The 13811-nt window shown below is 38.0% G+C and overlaps 1 protein-coding gene across 1 annotated transcript; it reads left to right on the plus strand.

The window, feature by feature from the left end:
• The first annotated feature begins 350 nt into the window (after window positions 1-350).
• On the plus strand, window positions 351-6620 carry LOC116250577 (ABC transporter C family member 3-like). The gene is made up of 10 exons (XM_031624303.2): window positions 351-3113; window positions 3392-3478; window positions 3578-4234; window positions 4324-4488; window positions 4638-4932; window positions 5045-5259; window positions 5336-5641; window positions 5737-5800; window positions 5875-6114; window positions 6201-6620. Exons 1-10 carry the CDS (start codon window positions 765-767, stop codon window positions 6299-6301), a joined length of 4479 nt encoding a protein of 1492 aa, XP_031480163.1. The 5' UTR covers window positions 351-764; the 3' UTR covers window positions 6302-6620.
• Window positions 6621-13811: the final 7191 nt, after the last annotated feature.

The raw sequence follows: 13811 nt of genomic DNA on the forward strand, positions 1-13811 counted from the left end.
TATAAATTTTAGCATTTAACAATCAACACTACAATCGAACTTATAAAAAATATCATTCATATTAGCTGAACCTAGGAAGAAAACTCAGACTAATAGTGAAATAAATAATTTTGAAAACAGTTAAATAGCGTTTGAATGAAAAAAATGGTTTTTTTTATAAGTCTGGTTTATTAAAACTTTGGTTTTATAATTAATTTTGAAACATGGTTTGTGTGTTTGGGGAACTAGTTATACGTAGACAAAAAGATGAATAAAAATCATAATCACCAAAATACCCCGACACCGAACAGAAGGGTGTCATTCTAACGCGCCGCCCCGGCCCCTGAATGCCATAATACGGCACTGTGACCTGTGTAATTCCTTTGAAGGGGAGCTTCTCTCCGCAGTCCCTCCTGAGCACCATCCTGTCTGCTACTTTTATCATATAAAACATAATCTAGAAGGTCGTTGGCCCCCCTTTCGCCGCGCTCTTAATTCAATTTCACTGTCTGTGATATATAAGTTTCAACGTTCACGCGTTCTGATCTTGGCGTTGGCATATGGGGACGACTTTAGCAGCACGTCTTTTCCCCGCCTTCTGGCCTCTATATACCTTCTCCGACGATACGACCAACCGAGAGACTCGAACAGCCTTCACCGCCAAGGCAGTCTCATTCTGCAAGTTGCACCTCTTCCGAAGGTGATCGCGTTGATTATGTAAAGTTATGCATTCCTTGTTCTGCTGGTTATTGGCCTCTGTTTTTGCTTGGTCCTAGATAGACACCATGAAGTTGTCAATACCAATCGTGTTTAGCAGTCTCACTCATCAGTTAGTAAGCTTACGCAGCACCCTTGATTCCAATGGCGTGTTTTTGCCATTTTCACCCGTCTTTCAGCATTCGATTTCTTTGGGTTTTCAACTCTTATTCTTGATTGTGCTGATACCCGTCTGGATGTCAAGAAGATCGCAGAGGGTCACTTCGTCTAGACCTTCAGGTCTGTTTTATAGTTTGACCCTGGGTTGTAGCCTGGGGTTGTGTTTCCTGTTTGGAGGATTAAGCGTTTTCCACTATCTGAAGTACAGTGATAGGAATTCCATTGAAATCATTACTACCCAAGTTGATTTTTTGGTGCAAATTGTAGCTTGGTGTGCGATTTCTGGGTTTTTGAGGTTTGGAGTATCAAGCAAAAGGTTTCCAATTTTGCTGAGAATATGGTGGTTGGTTTTCTTCATTGTTTCTGTTTATGGCTTCGCTATTGATTTTGTCCTCCCGAAAAGGTCTTATGTGGTTGGGAAATATGCTTGGGTCTATCTTTTGTCTAGTCTTGTTGGGTTGTTCCTTTCTTGTGCTTCTGTGTATGGTGATACCGGCGTAGATGATAAAGATGAGGAGGCCTATTTCAGAGAACCTCTATTAAATGGTTCTGCCGAAAACAAGGTCGCTGTTGATACTGTCACACCATATGCCAATGCAGGATTTCTTAGTTTGCTTTCATTTTCTTGGTTGGATCCTTTGTTCTCAGTAGGATACAGGAAAGCGTTGGACATAAAAGATATCCCAGAAGTTAGCGATAAAGATAGTGCCAAATTTGTTTACACAAATTTTAAAAGTAGGCTGGATGAGGAATCTGATGAACCTATAGGAAAATTGAGATTGTTCAAAGCGTTGTTCTGCACTGTCTGGAAGGAAGTATTATGGACAGCGTTCCTCTGCCTACTGCATACTCTTTCTACGTTTGTTGGTCCTTACCTTATCGACTCACTGGTCCAGTATGTCAATGGCCGCCAGAGGTTTGCCCACGAAGGCTACCTCCTGGTTATTGTCTTTCTTGCCGCAAAGGTGGTGCAAAGTGTCTCACAGCGACACTGGCTTTTCATAACACGGCAGATTGGTATCAGAAACAGAGCAGCACTGAGTGCCATGATTTATGAAAAGGGTCTTTCTCTCTCTAGCAAATCTCGGAAGGAGCGTACTAGCGGGGAGATCATAAATCTGGTGAGTGTGGACGCCAGTAGGATTGGCGAATTTAGTTGGTACTTGCATGACCTGTGGGTGGTGCCTCTTGAAATTACTATCGCCTTAGCAATCCTGTACAAGAATCTGGGATTAGCTTCAATTGCTGCCTTGATAGCTGCTTTCCTGGTTATGTTGGCAAATTTTCCTTTGGTTAAATGGCAAGAGAACTTCCAAGAAAAGCTTATGGAGTCAAAGGATGAGAGGATGAAGGCAACTTCCGAGATCTTGAGGAACATGAGGATTCTGAAACTCCAGGCTTGGGAAATGAGGTTCTTGTCAAAGATTATGGACTTACGGAGAACTGAAGAAAGTTGGTTGAAAAAACTCATTTACACATCAGCATTTATGAATTTTGTTATTTGGGGTGCACCTATTTTCATATCCGCTGCTGCGTTTGGGTCGTGCATGATTCTGGGGATCCCACTTAGGTCTGGCAAGGTTCTATCGGCACTTGCTACATTTGAGATACTACAGCAGCCAATTTACACTCTGCCAGACACTATTTCAATGATCACGCAAGTTAAAGTTTCCCTTGATAGGATTTCGTCTTTTCTTCAACTTGAAGATATGCAACCAGATGCAATTGAGAAATTGCCTAAAGACAATTTTATCCCAGCTGTTGAGATATGTGATGGTACCTTCTCTTGGGATCCACTATCAAGCCATTCTACCCTGCAAAATCTCAATTTGAAAGTTAACCATGGGATGAAGATTGCTGTCTGTGGACCTGTTGGTTCAGGAAAAACTAGCCTGCTTTCTTGCATGCTAGGTGAGGTTCCAAGGATATCTGGAACTGTCCGTTTGAGTGGAAGAACTGCCTATGTTGCTCAGTCTTCTTGGGTACAGGGTGGTAAGATTGAAGAGAATATTCTTTTCGGCAAAGAGATGGACAGAGAAAGGTATGAACATGTCCTTGATGTTTGTGATTTAAGGAAGGACCTGGAAATACTGCCCTTTGGAGATCAAACCATTATAGGGGAAAGAGGAATTAACCTGAGTGGTGGGCAGAAACAGAGAGTGCAAATTGCACGGGCTCTATACCAGGATGCTGACATTTATTTACTTGATGATCCTTTTAGTGCTGTTGATGCTCACACCGGTAGTCACCTCTTTAAGGTATGTGTGCTTTATTTTTTTTTGCGACTAATTTCCTGCATTTAATATTTCATCAGTCTAATTATGTGATGCACCTAATCAGGGTACTGATAACGAGATAAAATCTTCAGATTCATAATTGAAATGTATTTCTGCTTTTCATACTTTATGTTCTTCAATGCTTTTGTCCCTTGTTGGTTCTGAAAGTTCTCATTCCTAAGGGTGTAAATAATTTATTTGAAATGCAACACACAAAAGTTGACTTCTTTTTCCACGTGCAAATTACTTCATTTTTGCAGGAATGTTTGCATGGTTTCTTAGGTTCAAAGACTGTGATATATGTAACCCATCAAGTGGAATTTTTACCCAGTGCTGATCTTGTTCTGGTGAGTTCTTTGGTGTCTTTGATTATTGTTCTCAAGTTTCTTCTGTTCTTTTCTGGTGGAATTTCTGGCCTCTAAATTCATGGTTATGTCTCATTGTAGGTTATGCGAGATGGGAGGATTGCACAATCTGGTCATTATGCTAGCATTCTTAGCTCTGGATCCGACTTCATGGAACTGGTTGGTGCACATGAGCATACTCTGTCAGCCATAAAAGCTGCTGGTGCTGCTCTTGATTCACAACCATCTGATGTCAATGATTTAAACATATGTTCTAAGGTGGAAACCAATGAAGAGGATGAATTTGGATATGATGAGGTTAATGATGATAAAGATAAGATAGAAGAGCTGGTAGAGGAAAAGTACCAGCTTGTTCAAGAAGAAGAGAGAGAGAAAGGGAGAGTTGGGCTCTCAGTATACTGGGAATATATTACAGCAACATATGGTGGGGCATTAGTCCCATTGATTCTACTTAGTCAAATTGCCTTTAACTTTTTTGAAATAGGAAGCAACTATTGGATGGCATCGGCCACACCAGTTTCTGATGAGAAGCCATCTCCTGTGGGTGGAATTACTTTGATTTTAGTCTATGTTGTGTTGTCCATGGCTAGTGCTATATGTGACCTGATCATGGCCTTGTTAATAGGAACTGTTGGCTTTAAAACTGCAACAGTACTCTTCAATAAGCTGCACATGTGCATGTTTCGTTCACCAATGTCGTTCTTTGATTCTACTCCAACTGGTCGTATTCTGAACAGGGTAAGTCCATTTGTTGTTGTCTTCTTGTGGTAGTTCCACTTCCACTCAGCCAGGTGCATGTTGTCTTTACCTTTTTTCTTTTCCTTCAGGTATCAACTGATCAGAGTGAAGTAGACCTATCCATTTCAGGGTTGCTGGGATCTTGTGCTTTCTATGTTATAGAGCTTCTTGCGAGCATTGCAGTGATTTCACAGATTTCATGGCATGTTTTTGTTGTTTTTGTACCAGTTGTTGCTGCTTGCGTGTGGTTGCAGGTAAGGATGCTTCAGTGTTGTGTATAGTGTGCTAGAAACTTTTTGGGTGAATCTACATAGATTTGGAAAGGATGCTTTTCCAATTTTTTTCTCTAGATTTTTGTTTCATCCGATAATTTGGTTGATTTCAATGGCTCATATTGTGGCAGCAATATTACTTGCCCACTTCTCGTGAACTAGCCCGATTGAGTGGAGTGTTTGAGGCCCCTATGCTGCAGCATTTTTCGGAGACTATCTCTGGATCATCTATAATTAGGAGTTTCAATGAAGAGTCAAGATTCATGAGGACAAACCTCCTGGTGATAGATAACTTTTCTAAGCCAAATTTTCATTCTGCTGCTGCAATGGAGTGGCTTTGCTTGCGCTTGGATCTTCTGTCGTCTCTCATTTTTGCCTTTTCTTTGGTTTTCTTGATCTCATTGCCCAAGGGTGTAATTGATCCAGGTAACTGCATTCATATCTTGCAAGACCACATATACTCACAGCATCTAAGAGATATCATGAACTATGTATGATCTGCATATTCTCAAAACTGTTCTTTTATTTTTTCTTTCAGGTATTGCGGGATTGGCCGTGACTTATGGGTTAAACCTGAACATGTTGCAAATATATTTCATATGGTGCTTATGCAATGTCGAGAATAATATGATCTCTGTGGAGCGAATTCTACAGTACACTTGTATTCCTCCTGAACCTCCTCTTACAATAGAAACTAGCAGGCCAAGCAAGGATTGGCCATCTTATGGAGAAATTGATATCAGCAATCTGCAGGTAGTTATGGCTTTATCACATGTCAAAGTCTATCTTTGAAAATGGAGTTGGTGTTAACATTTAACATTTGGTGTAGGTCCGCTATGCTCCTCATCTGCCACTAGTTTTAAAAGGTCTCACATGCACTTTTCGTGGAGGGTCAAAGACGGGCATAGTGGGAAGAACAGGCAGTGGGAAATCCACGCTTGTGCAAACACTCTTTCGCATTATTGACCCATCATGTGGTCAGATTGTGATAGATGGTATTGACATCTCTACAGTTGGGCTGCATGACCTGAGATCTAGATTAAGCATCATTCCTCAAGAACCAACAATGTTTGAGGGAACGATAAGGACCAATCTTGATCCTCTTGAAGAACATACTGATGAAGAAATTTGGGAGGTATCCATGTGTTATCCTTTTACGATTGTCGACATCAATTAGTCAAAGTTTTAAGATTTCTTTCTTCTATGTCCTTTGTGCATGTTACGTTTCAGGCTTTAGACAAATGCCAACTTGGTGAAGTGGTGAGGCAGAAAGAGCACAAGCTTGATGCAACAGGTCTGGTTCTTCATTTGTAATATTTGTGATCATAGTTGTATTTTGTGTCTAAATCTTAATGCTGATTGTTGCAGTGACTGAGAATGGAGAGAATTGGAGTGTGGGGCAGAGGCAGCTCGTTTGTTTGGGGAGAGTGTTATTGAAGAGGAGTAAAATTTTGGTGCTTGATGAAGCAACCGCTTCTGTTGATACTGTAACTGATGGCCTAATTCAGCAGACATTGAGGCAACATTTTTCTGATTGCAGCATTCTGATGATAGCACACCGGATAGCATCTGTTCTCGACAGTGATATGGTCCTTGTCTTGGACAATGGTTTGTTTCTTACTATTATCTTTGGAAAAAGGTTCCCTTGCTCCATTTCTGTATGTGCTTACCTACCTTTTGTTTTTTCCCATTAGGTATTGTTGCTGAATATGAATCTCCAGGAAAACTTTTGCAGGATGGCTCCTCAGCATTTTCAATGCTTGTAAATGAGTACGCGATGAGATCCAGCCACTAGTTTTCAGAATTTGGTGGTTAATGATGCTAAGTAGGTATTCCAGACGTGACAATTTTTTGTCAAGTTAATGCAATTCACGGCAAGGAAGAACCTTCTTACTATAAGTTGCATGCGGGGAACAGTTGCTCTAAGATAAATGAGCTACAAGCAATACGATGGCATCACTTACATTCTTCAGTGGATAGGATCTTTTTTTGTTGTATCTATATATAGGTTCAACTTCGAGATTTTGATTGTTGTTTAAACTCTAGCATCTGCATCTGTATGTGATTTCTTGATTGAGTCTTCCTCAATAAGATGGCGATACTTCATCTTTTCATTTCTTTTTGTGGATGAGATGCCTAAGGAGCAAAGAGAGTAAAAGTAAATAAAAAACACCATAGCATGTTACTCAGCGGGAAAAGAAGTTTACAATGCACTGTGAACTGGATTATTGAATTTTATATATGTGCTTGTCTAATTTTTCCCTAGTGGACTTGTAATGTTTTGTAAAATATTTTTCAGAAGCAAATTACTGATCACCCAAGACCAGAATCATGAGGTTTCATGTCGAGCATTGTCGACCAAAAAATAATTATTGCAATCCCATGTTTCTCTAAATTTGAAGATTATTGTGATCTGTGATTTCCAGTCACATCATCTGTGGGAAATCCAAGCTTGTCTGTGCCTACGAGAATGTGCCCTTTGATATTATTTTGTTTATTGTGGAGCATCTGAAAGAATAAATGTGCATTTCAGAAAGCAACTTAGAAATAAAATAAATCTATTGGGAACTCTTGCCCCGGAAGGTATGTAACAATGCACATAAACACACACGCGTACACACATATATATATATATATATACATCCTCACGTCATCCACACCTAATCTATTTTGAAAAATTATTGCATCCGTGCTCGTACCTCACACCCATGTGACATAGGTTGTCGAAGGACAAATCTGATGGTTGTCTTCAAGATAACCCAGTTTCAGCAGAAACGTCATCATCAAGGGCCGAGACATCCTTTTGATTGCTGATGCTGTGTCGGGCTGCACCCGACTTGGTCAAACCTGATCTGCTGCCGCCAGACTTCACTTTCACCGGTGTTGAGAACAGCAGTTCTCCTAGCAATGGCAGAGCCTAGCATTGTGTTCCTCAAATGCCTCTTTAAGACCCTCTCGCTCTCTGTCACATGGGTGCAGGTGTGGTTGTGAGATGCGGCAAGTTCCAAAACAAATTGGTGTGGCTGTGACTGCAACTGCGGTAATCTGTTGTGCAAGTAATTTTAGTTGTCTATATTTTGAATTTTTTTTATCAAGGTTGTTTTAATCTCATGCAAAGTTCAAAATTTTATTAAATAAAATAAGGGAGGGAGAGAGAGAAGAGGGAAGAAGGAAATGCTAGGCGAAAAAAAAAGAAAAAAAAAAAGAAAAAATGAACAAGTGCGGTCAGCAGTAACAGACTAGGTTTGACCAAGTTGGGTGCGGTGTTGGGCTGCACTCGCACCCGCACCTGAGTCAGCTCGGGTGCGCCACCATTTTTGGTGCACACCTTTGTGTCGTCACCATCAATCTTTCTGAGATTTGCCTTTCTCGGGCAGCGAGGCAAGGAATAGGTTGAAGCATAGGCTTCACGGTCAAACTTGTGAATTGTGTAATATGTATAAAAACAATAAGAAAATTGGAAAAAAAAAAACTAAAGTAACAATCATATCAATTGTACTCATTTTCTAATATAACTAATTTTTTTGCATAATAAAGGTTATAATTTTTTTTAAAATAAAATTATTGCAACATAAAGCTTTGGAGGGTGGGAGGTAGAGAGCCCCTAGGTTGTCTTTGTTTTTCCATTTACCGTATCAGTGTGAAGCTTGTGGTTGTGTTTTCATATTTCTAGTTGGTAAATATGCTTCCATAGCATTCATATTTCTTTTATTGATCTCTATTTCATCTAAATAAGTGAGAAACTAATAACACAAACATAAAAAAGATAGATTTGTAATAAATAAAAAAAATAAAAAATAAAAAAAATTGTTTGACATTAAAAAAACTGAAACAAATGAAAACAGTAAAAAAACACGTTAAAAACATGTTAAAAAAATATTTTTTAAGTTCTAAATGACCATTTAATTTATTGCTTTTTTTTTTCGAAAAAACACAATTTCTGTGACTATGATATATATATATATATATTGGTCATGAAAATATTTTTTGTTGTTAAAAACTGTGACCAAGTAATTAGTCATTGCGAATGCACATTGTGCAATGGTTTTGAGCGACAAAAAAAAAAAAAAAACTATTTAGTCGTTTGATTTCAATTTCTTATATATATATACAACGTAGCACTTCTGCCATCTCGTTCCCCTCTTGGTTGTATAGTGGTTGCTTAGCTACTTGAATTAAATAAGTCCAGCAGTCGAAGGAATTTTATTTTCTAAAATGTAGTGTAATGTCACAAAATATTTAAGCGTTTCCTTTTTTAAAAAGCATTGCCATTCATGTAAACTCTGACTGCAAGAACCTACAATCTTTTAAGCTGCGTTTGATATAAAATCTGTAAGATTTTATAACCATGGACTCTTTTCTTTGATTTTTCATCCAAGCTTTTCTTAATGTAAAAAGGCTAAATAAATGAAGGCTTCAGTTTGAGACCTTCAGTTTGAGGAACCGTGTATATCATCAACCATATATATTTTATCACGTCAACAAAATCATGTCATATCAAAAAAAAAAAAAAAAGAAGAAAAATAGACGCTCTTCAGTTGATGGGGGTTGGTGCATAGTAGTGCCGATTGGGCTTTTAAACGCATTCGCACATAATAATTAAGGATAGGCATGAAGTGGAAGCGGATGGACTTATAACGTCCGATCTATTGAGAGGAAAAATCGGCTAATTTCTCATTTTATACATGTGTGTGCGCGTGTGACTGACTGTCGTCCATCCATGTCCATGTCTTGGAACTATTTGGGCATGCTTGTTCAGCAATCTGCCGTCCTGGAGACATTAAATTATCAATGACAAAGGGTGAACTCAAATTGGTGCCTCGCCCAGGCGTAGCATGTAAAAAATAACCGTAAATTTCATTTTTTTTTTATTAAAGAGAACATGTGATCAGAGGCACATATGAATGAATCTCCATCACATGCCACAGTGAGGAGCAACAACCAATCAAAGTATGAAATTGTACATCATTGTGTTCATCGTGTATGAAATTGTACATCTCTAGACAAATGCTGCCGGCTAGCTAAAATTTTTGGCTAATCTAATACTCAGTCAACTAATTTTTTTCCTTTATTATGTTTTGAGTTGACCATAGATTGCTTGCTGTGGGTGGTTCGATGGCAGGCACATGATCTATCTGTTCTTTGCGGCGGCCTTTCTTACTATTTCTAGTTAATGGCAGATTTGCCGTTTCAACTTGAAGTAAAAGCTTGCTTGGGGGTAAACCATTTAATGTGTCTCCTTTACATTTAGCCAATGTAGTGATTGTACATATATATGACACCAGTTTTCTATCCGCGTCAAATTCCTATGACAAACAGCTGTGTTAATATAATATACAAGGTCTAGGACTAATAACTCGAAAAACAATTTTCACAGCATTTTGAAATTTTAACATATATATGCACTTTTCATAATGAAAAGCTTGGGAATCGGCTAATAATATTTAACCTTTTATATACAATTTGAGTTTATAATTACCAATTTTCATACCAAATGTTTATGATATATAACTTGTACATAAAAAGGTTATAACTAATGAACATAGACCAAAAATAAGAATCACAACATCTTGGCTTCAGGTCACCTGGGCCCATCTTACATCTTGGCTTCAGGTCACCTAGACCTATCTTAGTGCGCCCACGCAACAGTCTTCTAGCACGGGTGGAGCTACATGCAAGCATGTACAGGAAGTTGTCCACGCAGTCCCACAGAATTTATTACTTTTTACATTGGTGGCTCCCAACAATTTGTTTATTCATATACTGTCTTCCCATTAATTATTTGCCAATGCCCTTTGATGATTTTATTACGTTTAAGATTTTTTTTTTTTAATAAGTACCCATTGGCCAAAAATTTCCAGCACAACCTCTTGCAGTCTAAGCGCTGCAAATAGCTTCATCTTCTAAACTCCTTGAACCTAGGTGATGAACAGCACATGGAAATCTTAGGCATGGCTTTAACAATATAAATTGATAATCACGGTCATACTATAATGTTGAGATTATGTTTAAAAAATTTCTTATCATGTAATTTAAACGTTTTTGTTTGATTCTTGACATAAGTGGACTGAGATCTCTCTCTCTCTCTCTCTCACACACACACACACACACACACAAACATGCATTCCCAGTTTTTTTATTTGAATTTTCACATATATCACCTTCCTCATTTATAATCCCCAGCTATGCTAAGCTAATCGCGGATCGAATTTTGGAAGCCTTGTCATTGGGGTTATCAAAATGGGGCTCGGGTAGGAGTCCAATACAAAAAGTGGGGAGCCATTTAGATTGCGTCTGATGATCTCATCTTCTTCCATTACATATCAACATTTTCCCGGCGGGTATGTACACTGTTTATTTTTTATTAGTTTAACTATTGTTTTAGTTTTATTGTGGGTATCTTACCCCACCTGGCTTAAGATCCACAAGTTGTCTAGTAGGAAAAACATTTGGGGAGTGTCTAATGAATCTGCCCCTTAATAGAGCATTAGAACTATTGCTTTACGAACCTACCCCAATATTCTAGGCAAATTCATTGGACACTCGCAAACTGTATTTGCTGTTAGACAACACCTGAAAGTCATTATTTGTACTCATGGTCCTAGCAATGTTGACTAGACACCTTTAGGATTTGAACTAGCAACTAGCTACTTACTAACCATACAAGCATCAAACCCTTTCGTATGTTATTGTCTCAAATTTGCCCAAAAAACTAAGGGGGATTCATCAAACACTTCAAATTGGAGACAATCGGGGTTGCACATGGGATAGTAACATGACAAATTACTATAACCAAATGTTCCCTTGGATTTGGATTTTTTGATAAGGTTAATTAAAGTACTCCAACCGAATACTTAGAGGACCGAACCCTTATTGGAGATCTCACCAGGTATTGGAGGACTCACGTGCCCATCCTTGTGTTTTGTACTCCCTTTCAGCACAATGTAATATAGATGGGGGCCTTTAGATACGAGGGAGTCCATTTTTTAAAAACTTAAATTAGTGGTTGAACTTGAATGGGTGGATCTAGGTTCAATTTTATAGGACAGCTTCACAAGACCAGAGTCACAGTCCATGACTAAATAAAAATTTGTTGCCCTTAAAAGGTTGTTTCATTGCTGTCTACTGGGACGACATACAGGAAGTCCTGTCTATCACATTACTGTCCTATTCTTATGGACAATGATGTTCTTTGTTCACCGTTTGATAATTTTATGAACAGAACATTATGTTCTTCTTGTCCAGCGTTTATTTCACATATATCAGTTTTGTTTGTTCCTGTCTGACGTTTGTTTCTGTTCTGTTTGATCTGTCTGTTATGTTCGATGTTTGTGTCTTTCATAGTGTTCTGTTTAGTGTTTGTTTATATTCTGTTTGAAATGTAATATGCCATTTATAGTTTCAACAGTAAGACATCAATAGCTTGTGATTTCTTTATCAGTTTAAAAATCATTTTTTTAGATAAAAAAAATTTAAGTAGTACAATCTAGTGGAATCATCCCATCCCAGCTCTTAAATTGAGGAGTTGGGATATGCCCGTCAAAGGAGAAGAACGCTATTGGTGGTTTTCTACATGAATGTAAGAATACAGTATGTGATGACAACAAGTTGGAGAGCAAGAGGGTACCGTGAAGGGTAACAAAATATGTTGCTCGTTGCATTTATATTTCTACCTATAATACGAGTAAAAGAAAGAAAAAAAAAACCTCTTTGCAGTACTGCATCATGATAGTTAGAATTGATCCACAAGTAGTACATCAGATGATACACTTCCAGTTTCTTATAATAAATAGTTTCCAGAAGATCCACGAATTCGCAACGTCGATGATATTGGTGGCATTTATTGTGCATAGATCAAGAAAATCTTCAAATTTTTGAGCTACTGCAAAACAAGGTGCATGGGGCCATCGTCTGAGCTAAGTCTGCACAGGCATAAGAAGCGAGCTCACAAATCACCAAATTAGCCCTTGGGATAAAATCTCTTGAATGGAACAAGATGTCGATGAAATGTAAAGCTAAAACAGGTTGGGAACAAGCAATGGCAGTGAAGATGATATAACAATCTGTTCATGCTTATCCACATCACACGAGAGTACACAGATGGTGAATCGGCATCTTGTTCTTTTATGCTTGCTTTACACATCAACGAACCAAGGAATCAATCACTACCAATTTGTTTCAACCCAGCTGACATTTACAACTTTATGCACTTATTTTACAGCAAATACATCGAGACACCAGATACAATGTTCAAACAGCACATTTAGTTTTTTATAGTAAGGTTCTGTTTGTGAGATGTGCTTCGAGGGGGGACATCATGGATTTACAAGCTAAGATATTAAGTTAAGCTGGTCAAATTTCAAAAAAAAAATAAAAATAATAAAACGTAATTTTCATAGTCACATTACATTAATATTTCTTGTACTACTTTTCATTTGTCTATTTTTATGCACGATCTCATCCATCTCCGTATGATGATCAGATTTTATAATCTGATTGCACATTTGTAATGTGGGTATTAAATTTTCTCGCCGATCGAATGCGATCAACTATGCGAAATTAGGTGTTGCACCTCTTTGAAATTTGATTTGAAATTGAGATCAAAGCCTTTAGACAAAGTATTTTCGCTCATGCATTTGGTAACATAAATTGGAGACCATAAGCAAGTGTTTCCTTTCTCCTTTCCTTTCCCTGACGCATTTGAGGATACTGAGAAAAGATTCAACATCTTGTTTTTAGAAAAAGGAAGAAAAGAAAAAGAAGGAAAGAAGTGGGTTTTTAATGTTCAACTCTGCGGATGGCTAAAAATGGGATACAAATAAAATTTTTAATGTTCGATTAATAGGGTTAAAGGTTTGACGTAGGTAAACCACGAAGCATGTTTAAGTGATACTCTTTCTTTGAATGCATGTTGGCTTCCATGGATATTCATTAAAGACATCCACACACACACATACATGTACACATGTGTTCAACGAATCCTGCTTACATAATCTACTCCAACAAATAAAATTTTCTGGTTTGCCGACATCGGGCAACATATATTGTATTTAAGAACACAAAACTTAGCTTAGCTTACTAAACTTAATTCAATTGTATATATGGTTAATCGTGCCCATTTGATTGAGGGACTGGCACTCACTATATATTTGAGGGAATTTTATATATAAGCATGCAAAAATTTAAGGTCAAGCAATAGGTAAATAAGAGAATCTTATTAGACTGTATGGGCAACTGCCAACATGCCCTCATGTGTCTCCGCCCAATACAGAAGGTATTTAAGAGCAAATTTGTAGTGGTTGGAG

This window comes from Nymphaea colorata, chromosome 3 (assembly GCF_008831285.2).
Source record: "Nymphaea colorata isolate Beijing-Zhang1983 chromosome 3, ASM883128v2, whole genome shotgun sequence".
In the NCBI taxonomy this organism is placed as follows: Eukaryota; Viridiplantae; Streptophyta; class Magnoliopsida; order Nymphaeales; family Nymphaeaceae; genus Nymphaea; species Nymphaea colorata.